The sequence below is a fragment of the Callithrix jacchus genome, chromosome 9 (genome assembly GCF_049354715.1).
Source record: "Callithrix jacchus isolate 240 chromosome 9, calJac240_pri, whole genome shotgun sequence".
Classification (NCBI taxonomy): Eukaryota; Metazoa; Chordata; class Mammalia; order Primates; family Cebidae; genus Callithrix; species Callithrix jacchus.
In genome coordinates this window covers 57,108,015-57,124,337 of record NC_133510.1, presented here as the reverse complement: position 1 = coordinate 57,124,337, position 16,323 = coordinate 57,108,015, and the positions used below count along the sequence as shown (strand labels likewise).

Here is a 16,323-nt window from a genome sequence, read left to right as displayed (position 1 = left end):
AAAAGGAAATATACTTATTTAAAAGGTGACCTTAATGTATACATATTTCCTTTTTATGCTTTATGGGTTGCATGTTTAACAGCTTTCTTTTCATTGTTACATAGAATTACTAAATATGTAAAGGTCAAAGTCATTGTAGGGTGAAACTAACATATCAGTTACCTAGTCAAAGCTGAATATTTTGGCAACAGTAATTTGAAGTTATCATTTTAATAGATTTATTTTAACCTAACAGTGATGTTTATACAATTTCATCTAATAAAATTTGATATAAAATCCTAAAATGAACTACATTAAAGTAGCTACAAACCACTAGTAGTTACTAAAACTAAGGTAAACTGCAGTCCTCATTTTTATGGAAGAAAAAGAAAATGGAATGACCAACACAAAACTAGAAAAGTGATAAGTATGGTCATCGAATGAAATTGTATAATCAACTTTTTAAAGGTTTTTCTGCTTGGGATCACTAATAAAATCCAAAAAGTATATTTGTATCTTCAATCAGAACTGTATTTGTTTGTATTATAATGTATAAAACTTTCCCATTATAAATACTGAATATATTATTTATGGTGTACCAGTGTATCTTCATAGAGCAATAGAATGCCTTTCCAAACTTTCACTTAATATTTTAAAATCATGATTCTTTCTTTCTTTTAAATATTACAATTTCCAAAAAGGTTCCTTGCTTTTGAGGTTTCAACTATCCAATGTCTTTTTTTATATATTGACAGGCTTTAATAGTGACTGTTTTTTCATTGGAGATCTGCAATTTTCTAAAGTCTCTTTAAATATATTGTTGTTAGAGTGAAAATATATTGATATAGGTGACATCAATTTGTTTTGTTTATTTCAGGTGGTTGAACAGGGTATGTTTGTAAAGCACTGCAAAGTAGAAGTATATCTCACAGAATTGAAGCTATGTGAAAATGGAAACATGAACAATGTTGTAACTCGAAGATTTAGCAAAGCTGACACAATAGGTAATGCAAGATCCTGTCTCTTTTTTAAACCATTGCTATTAGATATTTAGTTAGAATTATCTTTATTATATGCTAGTAGGATGATAACCATTTTAAGGATTTATACATAGACATTTGATTTCCAGCTTTGATGCAGTGTCTTAGAGTTAAATTACTTATTATTTCTTCTATACTTTTGCATTTATTAACTGAATTTTAACATTTGTGCCATTTTGCCTTTTCAAAAAACATCAAATAATTATTGTTTTAATTTAGTAGATGAAAAATGTGTGTCAGTTTGTAACATAGAGCTTTAGATAAAAGCCCACTTAAAACTTGGTAAGATAGCATGAAAAATGACAATTTCCTTTTTTCTCCCAGCTTATTCCTTTGAACTCTAAATACAGTTAAGTAGCTAAGGCAGCAGGCTTAGCATTATTTTGACACATTGATTTTTCAAATTAATAAGTAGTGTAAGCAGTTTAAGTCTCAAATATAAGTGGACCTAATTCTCTCTATAGATAAAAATACATATAATTGTTTTCTTTCTATTTAAAAGTCATATTTTTAATTTTAAAGAATATATTTTAAAAATGCTTTTTAAAATGATTATGAATTTAATAAAAACGTATGTACTTTTTGTTTCATAAAACAACTCAAAAAATCTTAAAGTATTTAATTTCAAATGAAGTTGTAAAGATTAATGGTAATAACACTGATCTTGGAAAATACAAATGAACAGTGAAGAGCAACACATAACATGTAGAACCCAGCATGGAAGAGAGATTAGCAAATTTGTGAATTATAGCACAGCATAAGATTTCCTTGTTGGAACTAGTCATTAAAGTAAATGAAAGTATTTTTGAATTTCATTAAGTACTTTTGCCTTTCTTTCGCCACTTATCCACTTCACAGCAGGAAGATACTTGTAACCCATATTTTTTATGAAATAGTAGCATTATTCAAGTACTCAGTGCTTGGTTAATCCTAATGTTTGCACCAAATAAAATACAGCATTATGTTATGAATCTTCATTCTCCTCTCTTTGTATAGCTAGAACATTTATAAGTTCAAGATTAAGTTTCAGTAAGCTTATAGTTGACTGGTCAAGATTATGTTTCGATAAGCTTATAGCTAGAACATTTATAAGTTCAAGATTAAGTTTCAGTAAGCTTATAGTGGCTCACACCTGTAATCCCAGCACTTTAGGAGGCCGAGGTGGGTGGATCACTTGAAGTCAACAGTTCGATACCAACCTTGCTAACATGGCGAAGCCCCATCTCTAAAGCACAGAAATTAGCCAGGCGTGATGGGCATGCGCCTATAGTCCCAGCTACTTGGGAGGCTGATGCAGAAAAATTGCTTGAACCTGGGTGGTGGAGGTTGCAGTGGGCCCAGACCGTGCCACTGTATTCCAGCCTGGGCAACAGAGCTAGACTTCATTTCAAAAAAAAAAAAATACTCACATGGATGAACCTGGAGAACATCATTCTCAGCAAGCTGACACAACAGAAAATGAAATACCACATGTTCTCACTCATAGGCGGGTGATGAACAATGAAAACACATGGACACAGGGAGGGGAGCACTACACACTGGGGTCGGTTGAGGGGAATAGGGGAGGGACAGCAGTGGGGGGAGTTGGGGAGAGATAGCATGGGGAGAAATGCCAGATATAGGTGAAGGGGAGGAAGGCAGCAAATCACACTGCCACGTGTGTACCTATGCAACTATCTTGCATATTCTTCACATGTACCCCAAAACCTAAAATGCAATTAAAAAAAACAACTCAGAGTCATATTTCTAAAATTAATGCTTAAAATATAAGGATTTTCATATATAAATGTTATAATTATTATAGTTAAAATGCTTGACTTGAATTTCCAGATTTGTGGAATATATTCAGAAAAATAAGATATTTCTATATATTAAAAACAAAGTTTTCAACATAAGAAAATTATTTTAATCATATGAGTATGTACATGAGGAGTGTCTATAAATCTAACAAGGATAGTCTGTTAAAATTAATTCAGAGAGTTGTCTCTGAAATTTATAGACAGTTGGAATATAAATGAGAAGTTATCTCTTAGAATAATATTTTCTAGTTATTTTTAAAGTTTGGTATTTTCTCTCCTCCTACCTCATTTTAATAGGAAAATTAAATATAAATATGAGACCATCAGAGATCTAACTTTAGAACTCTATTATACTAAATATTTTGAAACTCAGGAAAATCAGCAACTGGTTTAATTTCTGAATTCAAAACAAGCATTATGGGTTCTCATGATAAGAACTGTGTAAGAATTTGTCACAGAGATAATTTATAAAGGATCACTGCTTCAAAAAGTTAATGATCTAGCATAGATTTTAATCAACATAGCTTAATATACTAATACTTTAAAATGCTAGATAAATTGAATATATACTTTAACATTATATATAAACCCAATTTTTGCATATCTATAATTTCTTACTTATTAGATCACTGTTTTTCGAGTGGATTGTTGCTATTTTGGTGGTTCATTAAACAGTTTTGAGGGTAAAGATAATTAAATGGGAAATATTAGAATACAAAATATCAACATATACGTGTAAGTCCCAAGTCACAATTTCTTACTGTAGCTCTTAGTTTAAAAAGTTTGAAAGTCTATATTAGAATGAGTATTATTTTTAAGCAAAAAAGGTTTGCAAAAATTATAATCAGTCAAGTCAGGAAATTTAGACACTTCATAGTAATGGTTATCATACAGTCAAGGTTAACAGTTACTGAATATTTACTATGTTTTAAACACTTTACAGGAATTTTCTTGTTTGAAATTTAACAACCAAGTGTCTTCATCTTATAGATAATGAAGCTGAGATTTAGAATCTACCTCAATTCACCCTGGTACCAAGTGGTAGAGCTAGTACTTTAACTTCATAAGCAGAGCTTTTAAACTGTAGTCCCGTCTCTCAGTCGCTGCCTTACACAGTCTATGTATGCTAAAGGAATATTCATTTTGGAGATATTAATTGGGCTGATTTTGTTTTTCTAAAGAAAGTAGGTTTTTAAACAGAATTTACACGAGAAACTTAAGATGGATATATATTTTTCCCTTATGGTCTTTTAAGTAATCTTGATTGATTAAAATAGCCATGTACGTGAAATACAGCAATATAAATTTTATAAACAGAATTAGGAAATATTAGTGCCTGTTTTCTCTTGTTAACGAATTAATAAAATATTCTGTTTTCAGCTAGTGCTGCCTACATTGATATTAAAAATGATAGCAGGCCATAGGCTATATCTAAATGATTTACCTATCAGGGCCAAAATTTTCTGCCTTCAAACATTTTTCTGCCAAAATTCATATATTTGAGCATTGAGTATGTTCGATTTCGATGAAATAATGGTTTTATTTTCTGTTAATGTTAACTACTAAAAGCACAGAACTTATTGAAAAATACAATGATTTCATATCTGTGACCTGTATTAATATTTTTTAATTCTAATTTTTGTGAGCAACCTGTATTATTTTTCCACCTCTGTATGCTTTTCATTAACTGTCTGATACAACTGAATTAATATGTGGAAAAATAAGTACATGCTGTCAGTCCTTTGACCATTCTCAGCTTCAGTGATCTTAACCTGTACCCAGGTCAATCACCAATTTTCATAGTTAAACCCTAGATTGTCATTATCTGTGACTGCACTTACCAGATCTCAAATTTAGCATCCTTTGTTCTGGCCACCACTTTCTCTGCTCCGATTTTCTCTTGAGCCTGCTACATTTGACAATGAAACCCACCTCTCCATTGATACTGCTTCTGTGATAGTCTCTCATGACCTCCCCCATTGCCAAATACAGTGGTAATACAGAAATCTCCCATTTTCCTAACCTGCTAGCAAAGTTCAACACAGATAAACTAGTTTTCCATCTAGAAGCACTTTCTCCTCACACGGCTTCTGGGGCACAGTTTCTCATTGGCTGCATCTTGTTGGAGTCTTTTGTAAAACCCTCTTTGTATTCTTTGTCTCAAAATATCAGTGTCTCCATATTCTCCCAATCCTCCTTTCTTTGGTGATTTGATTTCCTGGCTTTAAATGTTTTCCTCATGTTGAAAATCTTTTAAGTTTATCAGTCCTGCCCTAAAGTCTCCCATAATTCCAGTTTCAACTATCCCATATCTTCATTTGTATATCTGACAGGCTTCTCAAGAAGATTATCATGTATAAAACTAAGCTCCCTTTCCCAAAAAAATCTAAGACTCTGTCATTCTTCCTTGTCTCCATAATGGCCACCTTTGGTCTTCCAATTGCTTAGGCAAAAAATCATTTCTGATTGCTTTATTGCTTATCCTTCATGTAATCTAGCAGCATTCTTAGCAATTCTTTCAGAATTTATTCTTGGTCAGACCATTTGTCACTGCTTCTATTGCTACCACTTTAGTTAGGATTGCTGCAATAGCCTAGTTTCCAACCTTCAACTTCATGTTAGTCCATTCTCACACTGCTATAGAGAACTACCAGACACCAAATAATTTATGAAGAAAGAGGTTTAATTGACTTAACAGTTCCACAAGCTCTACAGAAAACATAGATAGGAGGCCTAGAAAACTTAACAGTCATAGTAGAAGGCAAAGGGGAAGCAGACACATCTTGCCATGGCGTGGCAAGAGAGAGGGCAAAGGGGCAAGTGCTACACACTTTCAAGCAACCAGATCACGTGTGAACTCACTCACTATCACAGGAACAGCAAAGGGGAAATCTGCCCCCATTATCTACTTACCTCCTACCAGGTCCCTTCCCCAACACTGGGGATGACAAGTCAACATGAGATTTTGGTGGGGACCCAGAGCCAAACCTTAACAGACCTTCTGCAGTGTTCTTCACCAGCAGCAAAAAGAACATTTAAAATGTCAGTTATATCATGCCACTTCCCTTCCCAACTCCTCAGTGGCTTCCTTTCTTGCTCAGATTAAAATATAAATATTTAATAGCTCACAGAAGTATATATAATCCACGGAAGTACCTTTATAGTCTCATTTCTACCTTACTTATTCTACTTCAGCCACATTGATATACTATGCTGTTCTAAAACATGCCAAGCACATAGGCACCTAAAGGTTTTTACGTTACTATCTCTATGGAAGTAATGTTCCCCATATGTAAATTAGATCTCAAAACTCAATAAAGAAGAAATTTTCACATTTGCTTATAATATATTATGTACACAGGTATCTGTATTAATAGAAAAAACATCCAGAAGAAGAAATATCAAAATATCAGCTGTGGTTGTATCTAGGTAAACAGTTTATATTTGTCAGTATTTTTGGTATTTTTGCCAAGAGAAAAAATTATTTCTACCCTTTGGAAAAATTTATTCATTTTTATAGAAAGACTAAAACAACTCCCTTCCTTGGCTTCTTCCTTTACCCCCCTTCCTGGGTAATGTTTTGTTTCTTGATCTCCGTGTGATTTACATGGGTATGTCCACTTTGGAAATTTATCACAAGATACTGATGATTAATGAATGTTTCTGTATATATGTTTACTTTAATAAAAAGAACAACACAAAAAAATACAACCTTGCCAAAATAGAAAGCAGTACTGGTATGGTTTGACTCTGTGTCCCCATCCAAATCTCGTGTCCCCCATGTGTTGGAGGAGGGGCCTGCTGGGAGGTGTTTGGATCATGGAAGCGGATTTCCCCCTTGCTGTTCTTGTGATAGTGAATGAGTTCTCGTGAGATATGGTTGTTTAAAAGTGTGTAGCATTTTCCGCTTCGCACTCTGTTTTGCTCCGCCATGATAAGATATGCTTTCTTCCCCTTCACCTTCCACCATGATTGTAAGTTTCCTGAGGCCTCCTAGCCATGCTTCCTGTACAACCCATGGAACTGTAAGTCAATTAAACCTTTTTTTCTTCATAAATTACCCAGTCTCCTGTAGTTCTTTATAGCAGTGTGAAAACAGACTAATTCAAGTACTAACAGTATATTTATTTTATGTAATTATTTAAATATTCTGGGTGATTTGCTTTAAGTTTTGAGATAATGCTGTTGATATTTTGAATTAGTGCCTTTTTTTCTGATTTAATGCCCTTATCAAAACCTCACTGACTACAAGACTATTACAAAACATTATTTAAATTACTGTTTTCTTGAATTGGTTAGGCAAGTTATTGACCAGAACTAGATGGACATGATAGTATTACATAATATTTTTCTGATAATTTAAAAATTTTAAAGATGTATTTAACTATAGGTACTGGAACTTAATTACGTCTGTACTCTCAAATGTGTAGACATTGTGTATCTTATTTTATACAGGTTAAGCTGCTAATATTAAGTAAATAAATAAAATTTCAGTAAATTGATTTAGAAATCAGGAAAAGACATGGATTTACCTTGAATATGCTAAATTTGGTGAATACAGACATCCCTTCAAACAAGGCACTTTCTTTTTTATTGTGTCCATATATTCTAATTAACTGTTCAATTTAAACTATTTTTAAGTTGCTTATTTTAGTACCTTAAAATTTTTCCATATGTAACTTCTCTTAACCATACTTTAATTCCTAGTTTCTACATCTCATAAAAAATATTTGAATTATATGTCAAAAGTTAAAGTTTATCCTATAGATGCACAAATTATATTTCATTTTTGGTAATTGAACCTCTTACCTTTTGAGGTTTTTAATTCCCCAAGTAATTTGTTGTAGTACAAATACCATTTTTTCCATAAAAACAGACTCGGTCTTAAAAACCCTTTCGTTGGTTTGTGTTTTATAGATTTATTACATATTTAGTCTTGATATTCTATTTGTATTTTAAATTTAGAATTTTTTTCTGGTAACATTTAGCTGTGTATGGTATATTTAGAAATATATATTATGTTCATATATTTTTTCTCCTTAAATCTAGATACAATTGAAAAGGAAATAAGAAAAATCTTCAATATTCCAGATGAAAAGGAAACCAGATTGTGGAACAAATACATGAGTAATACATTTGAACCACTGAATAAACCAGACAGCACCATTCAGGATGCTGGTTTATACCAAGGACAGGTATTGTTTATTTTAAGCATACTAATACATGAAGGTTTTTTGGATTCACGAACTTTAATTAATATCTTGTTGATATATAATGGGCTCTACTGTTCCTGCTTCCTCTTTCTAAATTCATCTCTTGTCTATCCCTGGTAGTTACTGACTGTGACTTCTAATTCCCTACTTGAGCTTAGGAATAATCTACTTGTTAAAAATAAATCATTTTTAATTAGGAAAAAAAAAGTCCCAGCTAATATTATAAGGTGGGTCAGCAAACTTTCTGTAAAAGACCAAATAGTAAATATTTATGGAGCATCTGTTATTTACACAGTTCACTGTTACAAGTTACAGTTCTCTGTAGGCCATAAAGTGGCATCCAAAATGGTGCCATTGTAGTACACAAAAACAAGCATAGATGCTATATCAATACATGAGTATGGCTGTGTTTTAATAAAACTATTTGTATAAATGTTCAGCAGGCTAAGTGAAATGTTGTTTTGCCAGCCCTTCTTGAAAGGTGTCAGCTCCCAATTTTGTTTTGTTTTGTTTTTTGAGACAAGTCTCACTCTGTCGCCCAGACCAAAGTACAATGGTAAGATCTTGGCTCACTGCAACCTCCGCCTCCCATTCTCCTGCCTCAGCCTCCCTAGCAGCTGGGACTACAGGCTCATGTCACCATGCCCAGCTAATTTTTGTATTTTTAGTAGAGATGTAGTTTTAGTAGAGATGGAGACCATTATCAGCCAGGATGGTCTCAATCTCTTGACCTCATGATCTTCCCACCCCAAAGTGCTGGGGTTACAGGCATACAACACTGCACCCGGCCAGTATTTTTTTTAATAGTATAATCCAAATAAATAAAAGTATTGAGAAAGGAAGAAGTTTAGTCAGTCAGCAAGTCCTACTGATTCTACCTTCTAACTATCTCTTGAAATAATCTCTCTGTTCCATTCTCAGCCCTTAACTTGCATAGTCTCTTCACAGATCCCTCTATCTCCAGGCTCTTGTACGTCTGCTCTTTTTTCCTTTGTTTTTTCGTTATTAGCAGATGGCAGTAGGACACTGTTGTTCTTGCCAGAATACTCATTCTAAAATGTAAACTTCACTGTCTTCCTTTTATAAACTTTTTTTAGTTCCTTAATAATTATCAAGTCCAGGCAGTTTAAGCCAGCATGCAAGTTATGGTTTAACCTCTTCTCTACTCTTCCACCATCTTCAGATTATCTTTTTTTTGTGGTTTATAATCAAGCGGTACCAAACTGAGCTGCTTATCGTTCGTTCCCTGAACACACTATGCTATCCAGTACTCTTGTGCTTTCCAGTGTGTTACTCCATCTGCCTGATGTACCTGTCCTTGCAATCCCTGTATTCATCCATTGAAAAGTCCTTTTAACCATCCACATACTCAAATTAACCGTCCCATACCATCATCTAGGCTAGCCATATCCTTTTCATCCTTCAGATTCTAGCTCAAATGTCCCGTCCTCTATCCAGCCTTCCCTATTTCTCTCAATATCCATTGAGGAATAAGATGTGTCTGCTTTGGAGGAAAAAAAAAATGCTTCCTTAACTTCCGCAATGATTTATGTATATATGTTTTACATCATTCATTAGATGCTTTAGTTATTTGTATATTAATCTCCCAAGACTATGAGGTCCTTGTTTTGGTTAGACTTTGTACCCTGTTTGTATTTTCAGAACCTAACGGTACCTGGTACTCTGATATATGGAATATTTTTGTTGTTGTTGTTTTATTTAAAAATTACTGTTAACATCAATAATATGATTCTGAGTTGTGGAAAAATTCAGAGAAACTGAGGGAAATTAAATTTTAGTAAATGCCTACTGTATGTCAAGGATTTTACTAGGCTATCAAAATGCAGTGATTTTCATATTTATTTTAGTCATTATATTCTTAAGAGAAATCTTACAAAATCCAGTATGTATTACCGTTAAAAGGGAAATGAAGCTGATGGAAGCTTGAAGTATGAACCTTGGAAATCCACTGATTAGCCAAGACTGCCCTTTTAGTTAGCCAGCTCTCTCTTTCTGTCTTCCAGTAGACATAACCTCTCTCCTTGGTTTTCATTCATTAGGCCTTGAGGTAGCTCCAAAAGTACAATTTGAAATCTATAGAATTCTTTCTTTAAATCTTTACAGCAATCCTATGAAATTAATGTTACTCTTTTCATCATATACATTAGAAAACAGAGACTTAGAGAAGTTAAATAATTTGATCTTCATAGGTATGCATTTATCAGATGGCAGATGAGAGAATAATAAGATTAAATATTATTTTAAGGAACTGACCTCTTAAAACAGTAATGTTTCAAAGAATACTTATTAAATTTTTCAGACTTTATAATAATTCTTCAGCCAGAGAAGATAAATGAACTAAAAGATAGTAAATGAACCAAACACTCTCCTGGACCTCTTTTATCTAATACTTAAATTAGAAGTATCCTCATTAGAAAATGAAACAAAAACACACGATTGAAGAGTTTGCCTCCCAGTTGGGAGGCATTTCCTCTCTCCTTTTTTGTATGAGTTTAATTTTAATGTAGAATCTTTCCAAAGATATTTTTATTTTGAATTAAAGTTTTAACTGTAACAAAATTTTATTCAGAAAATGATGCACTTGAATAAAGGACTCAATTTTAATATTTCTGATGGCCTTCAGCATTATTATTTGTGGTTTTAACAACATGGAATGTTAAGTATAAATACTGTTAGAAATTAAGACATTAATTATATTGAATGCATAAGTTAGAAATCTTTGGTAGCTAAAATCTCGTTTTATAACTGATTTAAGTCCTACAAATGATTATAAAGTTTATATGTATATTTATGCATATAGTTTATCTGTAACTGTTGCTACGGTTATAAATTTCAGTAAAGGAAAGCATTCTTGAGAAGTTAAAAATCACTCACTAAATTTTACTCTGTAAATCTTTAAAATATATATATATATATATAACTATAGAATGAAAACCAGAAAATTGAGACAATGATGACTCATTTATAGTAGGTAGGGAGAGGAATGTGATCAAGAAAGGATCAGTATAGTAGGTACATGATGCTCTATTCTTTATATGGTACAAATACAGTTTTTAATGTGTGAAATAATAGATTTTTAAAGCTAACTTTAATATTTTTATTAGCACCCTCTTAAGGTTTCATGAATTTTTTTAAAATCAACATTTTATTGTTTGTTACATGCACTCTGAAACATGCTTACATTTTACGTGGTTAGGATCTGAATGCCAATGTATAAATGGCCTGGAAATATACAGTTCACAAAAATATATTACTATGTCCATGTAGAGTAGGTTATGAAATTGCAACTTAAAAAGTTAATGAAACAGTAAATGAAATGTATTCAAATTCGTAATGCCTTGGATTTACTTCAAGTCATTTTGTCTGTATTACATGTTTTCACATGGAAATTGTAGATATTAACTTTTTATTGGTATTATCACATAGTTCCTTCGCTGATTTAATTATTTTTGCTAAGTTTTTCTTCATTGTTTTGCTAAATTTTACACAGATTAATCCATAACAAAAACTAAAAGAAAGACTTCTTTGTTAGACTGAAAGATATGAGGAAAGATTTTAGGGTGTTTTAAAATAAAGTATAGCTCTGCCTAAGCCTATACTTTTTGTTTGTTAGAGGTGATTTCTGTCAACTTCAACCATGCTGTAACAGAACTTCAGTCTTATTCTCATAAATGGGACTCTGTCATTTGTATATTTAAAGATTCTATAATTTCCATGTTGGTAATATAAATACACACTAATTTCAAAACCCCAAATGAATTCTACATAATCTGTAATTTAGAATTGTCTGTGTCACCTTTTGTCTGCATTTGCATAAAAATAAGTTAGCCAAGATTCTATGTCAGTACGTTTAACAACTACAAACATTTATTGAGCATCTGTTCTTTACACAGTTCTCTGTTATAAGCTGCAAATACAAATAGAAAATATATTCTCTAAATACAAGGAATTTATGTTCTGTGTACTTGGTTTAAGTTTTCTTATACTTAAAATCATGGAACCAGTGGTTTTCTTTACAGTTTATCTTCTAGGATTCCTTCTCACGATCATTACTGATTTCTTATTTGAGGTCTTTTAGTCTCCAGTGCCTAGCTTTGAAATGGTAATGCAGATTACCTGTTCACCTTGTCTACTGTTTCCTTTAAATAATCACAAAGTTACTTTAGTTTCTTAGTGTATTCAGCTAAGCTTCTAAAGTTATTTTAACTTCAGAGTTATGGAAAAACATCCTTTTATTGTGTCATGTTTGCAGGTATTAGTGATAGAACAGAAAAATGAAGATGGAACATGGCCAAGGGGTCCTTCTACTCCTAAGTAAGTGCTCCCACTTCTTATGGCATATTTTATGATTTTGAAGCCTTTGATGTTAGATAATCAAATCCGCAGTGATGGAAGAACCTAGTTGTATATTGCAAACATTCATGCCTTCTTTATATTTGAGTATTTTATTCTTAGTATACAAGCTACCTAAATTTGCTCTTAATTAATATGTTACTATTGTAAAACCTTCCAATTCAAATATCTTAAACTATGGTATAAACATATGGTATAAATGAGAAAGTTGCATTGTCTAATACAGTCAAATCATTAAATATTAATTTTTGAAGCATTTTTGTGCTTTTTAAAATTATCTTAAAATATTTCTTTATCAAAATGAATCTGATGTGAAAGTAATATTTATTTAAATGAAAGTTTTAAATAAAGAGAGAAACAGAAATAGAGGAGTAGATGAGATATTTTTGAGGGTAAATGAAAGAAGAATTAGGAATCTTTTTAGGTGTTTTAGAATTAAGAGATCCACACTCCATTATCAAAACATTTAAGGCCAGTTGTGTTTAAATATTCAGACTTCTCAAAGCTTTAGGAAGTAATACTGTACATGTCCCACCTGTTACTGTAATGTTTCTGTTTCTGCAAGAGGACACTTTATAATCAAACGCATTATTTCTTTAGCAAATACTCATACCAAGTGGGATAAATAAGGACTATAAATAGCATTTTATCAGTTCAAGTCAAGTTACCACCAAATGAACTGTGAAAAAATTTTTTAGGTTTTCAGAGTTTTGGAATTTCAGATGTTCTGATAAGGGATAGTGAACCTGTATTTTGAGATTCTTAAAATAATGATTTTTTTAGAATAAATTAATAACAGTGTAGTAAGTTTCAACCAAGCAAATAAAAAAAAAAAATCTGCTACTTTATTTTATTTAAAACTACAATGCACTCTCCGGGCGTGATGGCACATGCCTGTAATCCCAGCACTTTGGGAGGCCGAGGCAGGTGAATCACGAGGTCAGGAGTTTGAGACCAACCTGGCCAACATGGTGAAACCCCATCTCTACTAAAAATACAAAAATTAGCCAGGAACTGTGATACATGCCTGTAATCCCAGCTAGTTGGGAGGCTGACATAAATAAATAACATAAAACTACATTGTCCCTTTTATAAGTGGTTTTCTATCCTTTTTATCTTATGTGAAGTTTTTTTTCATTTAAAAATATCATGAGAAGGCACATAAATATATTAATTACATGAAGGTGATTTTTATTCTTACTGTACTTTGTTGAATGTAGTACAAAGGTAGAACTTGGTATAAAAGTAGTACTTCTATTAAACTATTAATATTAAAAGCATGTGGGTTGAATTATATTTAGATTTTATAACTGGTGAAGGTTTGGAAGTTAGGAAATTTTTGTGAATATTTACTTTTAGTCTTTAAAACAGAACCACTGTTTCATAACATGTTCAGGTTGCTGTATACTTACTATGTCTTTAAATAATTTTTGAAATTACAAAATTGTTTATGGATTAATATTTAAAAACATGAGTTCTAAAGATTGAGAGATCCTTTTTACTTAAAAATGACTGATTTTTACTGGAAAGATAAGACTAATTTTATATTTTCTTTTATTACCTAATATAGCACAATACTATTTTTATTTCAACAACTGTAATACTTGTTTTGTGTAAAAGAAGACACAATTTCCAATATAATATCCAACACATCATACACATGCAATAAATATTGGTGAATGCAGTTGCTATGCTAGAGATGTACAAAAGTACAATTAAGAGTCTCATTTTTCGCTGGATCTACTAGTTTAATAAGGATGCCGTATATTAAAGCATAGAAAAGTTAAGTATCCATTCACTATAAAATGTAAGAAATGCTATACACCAGTATGTCATAAATTGCCAAATAATAATTTACTAGAATACAGAAAAAGATTTGCACCTGTGTATGAAAAGATTCTCAGAAAACTAAGAATAAGGGGAAAATTCTAACTTATGCCAAGTTTATAGCAAAAGTTATATTTCATTGAGAAATTTAGAGCACAATTTAAGAGTAGAAGAAATAAAATTCACTGTTTGTGTATGATACAGTCATTTGTATAAAATCCAAAACTCTCAGCAAACTACTAGAACTGAGAATATTCAGCAAGATTGTCTAATATAAGATTAATTTATAAAAGCAGTTGTTTTTTTCTATACCGAGAGATCAGCAATCTCTTTTATAAAAGACCAGATAAATGTTTTCAGCTTTGTGGGCCGTATGGCCTCTGTCATAACTATAGCTGCTGATGTAGTATGAAAGCAGCCTTAGACATCATGGCAACATATGGCAATGCCTGTGTTCCAGTAAAACTTTATTTGTAAGTAGATAGCAAGCTTGGATTTGGCCTGTGAGCCACAGATTTCTAACCCCTGCTGTTTATCATGAGAAACCCACTTAGAAAATGGTCTAACAAAAATTAACGTAATTTAAAATACATAAAATCTTCATGAGAAAAAAATTTTAAGTTTATTAGAAAATAAAAGATTATCATCTACCATATGGCTTACAGTACCTACTAATGCCTGTTTTCTCTTGAGCATATCAGTGCCGCTCAAAATTCTTTTGTCAAGAAACTTGACAAACTCGTTTTAAAGTTAGCATTGACCAGTATGGGTCCAGAATTAGCTGAGTCAGTGTCGACAAAAAAGAGAAAGGAGGGAACACTAGGTCTATAAGGTAATTGAGAGTTACTGTAAAATTAAACTAATAAAAACAATATAATGCTAGCAAAAGAAAGGCAAATATTGTTATAAACTAGTAATCTCAAAAAGATTCATGTATATTTGACAACTTGATATATGGTATGGCACAAGTAGGTAGTGAAGTTGCTTAAAGCAGATGATTACTTAGATTAAGTGGGAGTACTGGCTATTTTGAGAAAAAGAGAGCTAGATCTCTACCTTCTGCTTTGTATGCAAAGGCTAACTCTAGAAGGATTAGAGACCTGAATAAGCAATATAACACTTTAAAGTGATTAGGCCAGGCATGGTGGCTCACACCTGGAATCCCAGCACTTTGGGAGGCCAAGACAGGTGGGTCATTTGAGGTCAGGAGTTTGAAACCAGCCTGGTCAACATGGTGAAACTCTGCCTCTATTAAATATAAAAATTAGCTGGGTATGGTGGTGGGGGCCTGTAGTCCCAGCTACTCAAGAGGCTGAGGCAGGAAAATTGCTTGAAACCGGGAGGCGGAGGTTTCAGTGAGCCAAGATGGTGCCACTGCACTCTAGCCAGCGTAACAGAGCAAGACTCCATCTCTAAATGAATGAATGATGGATGAATGAATGAAGTGAATAATGGAAATTTTGGAGAATAGCTACATCATAGGGATCATAGAACATAATGTGAAAATTTAATGGATCTCATTAGATCAGAATTAAGGATTTTTGTTGATAGAACTATACACAGAGTTAAAAGTCAGATGTCAGCTTTGGAACTTTTAAAACCTAAAGGGAATAATACCTATAATATATCAAGAACTCCTATAACTTAACAAAAACAAAGAAAAATCGCTTTTAAAAAATAGATAAAAGATACGAACATACAATTTAAATAAAGGGTTGCCAAGTCCTTACAGTTAGATGAGAAGATAGACAAACTCACTAATAATCAGAAAAAATGAAAGTAAATGAATATAGTTTTTCACCCATCAAAATGACAAATATTTAAAAGTTTGCTGATGCCGAATATTGGGTATGGTGTAGACATGTGTACTTACAATACAAGTATAACCTAATACTATCATTCTGTAAATCAGTACGTAGTTAATTAAATCAGCTCTGACCCAGCACTCAGAGGAATCTTTATACAAATCTTTAAGGATATAATCTTTATAGCTCCATGGTTTGTCATAGTGGGAATTTGGAGATACCCTAGCTAAATATCCATCACTGGTAAATAGAGCACATAAGAGAAATGGGATGGTACTAACAATGG

The 16,323-nt window shown here is 32.3% G+C and overlaps 1 protein-coding gene across 9 annotated transcripts in view; it reads left to right on the top strand.

The window, feature by feature from the left end:
• Positions 1 to 16,323, top strand: part of USP15 (ubiquitin specific peptidase 15) — a 159,484-nt gene that overhangs the window by 61,947 nt on the left and 81,214 nt on the right. For all 9 annotated transcript variants that reach the window (XR_013521793.1, XR_013521792.1, XR_013521795.1 and 6 more), the window contains exons 4-6: positions 857 to 983; positions 7,868 to 8,013; positions 12,305 to 12,366. Coding sequence is in view for 4 of the 9 variants with exons in the window: in XM_009004139.5 (XP_009002387.1) it covers positions 857 to 983; positions 7,868 to 8,013; positions 12,305 to 12,366 (335 nt within the window). In the remaining 5 variants the exon portion in view is untranslated. The remainder of the gene's footprint in view (positions 1 to 856; positions 984 to 7,867; positions 8,014 to 12,304; positions 12,367 to 16,323) is intronic.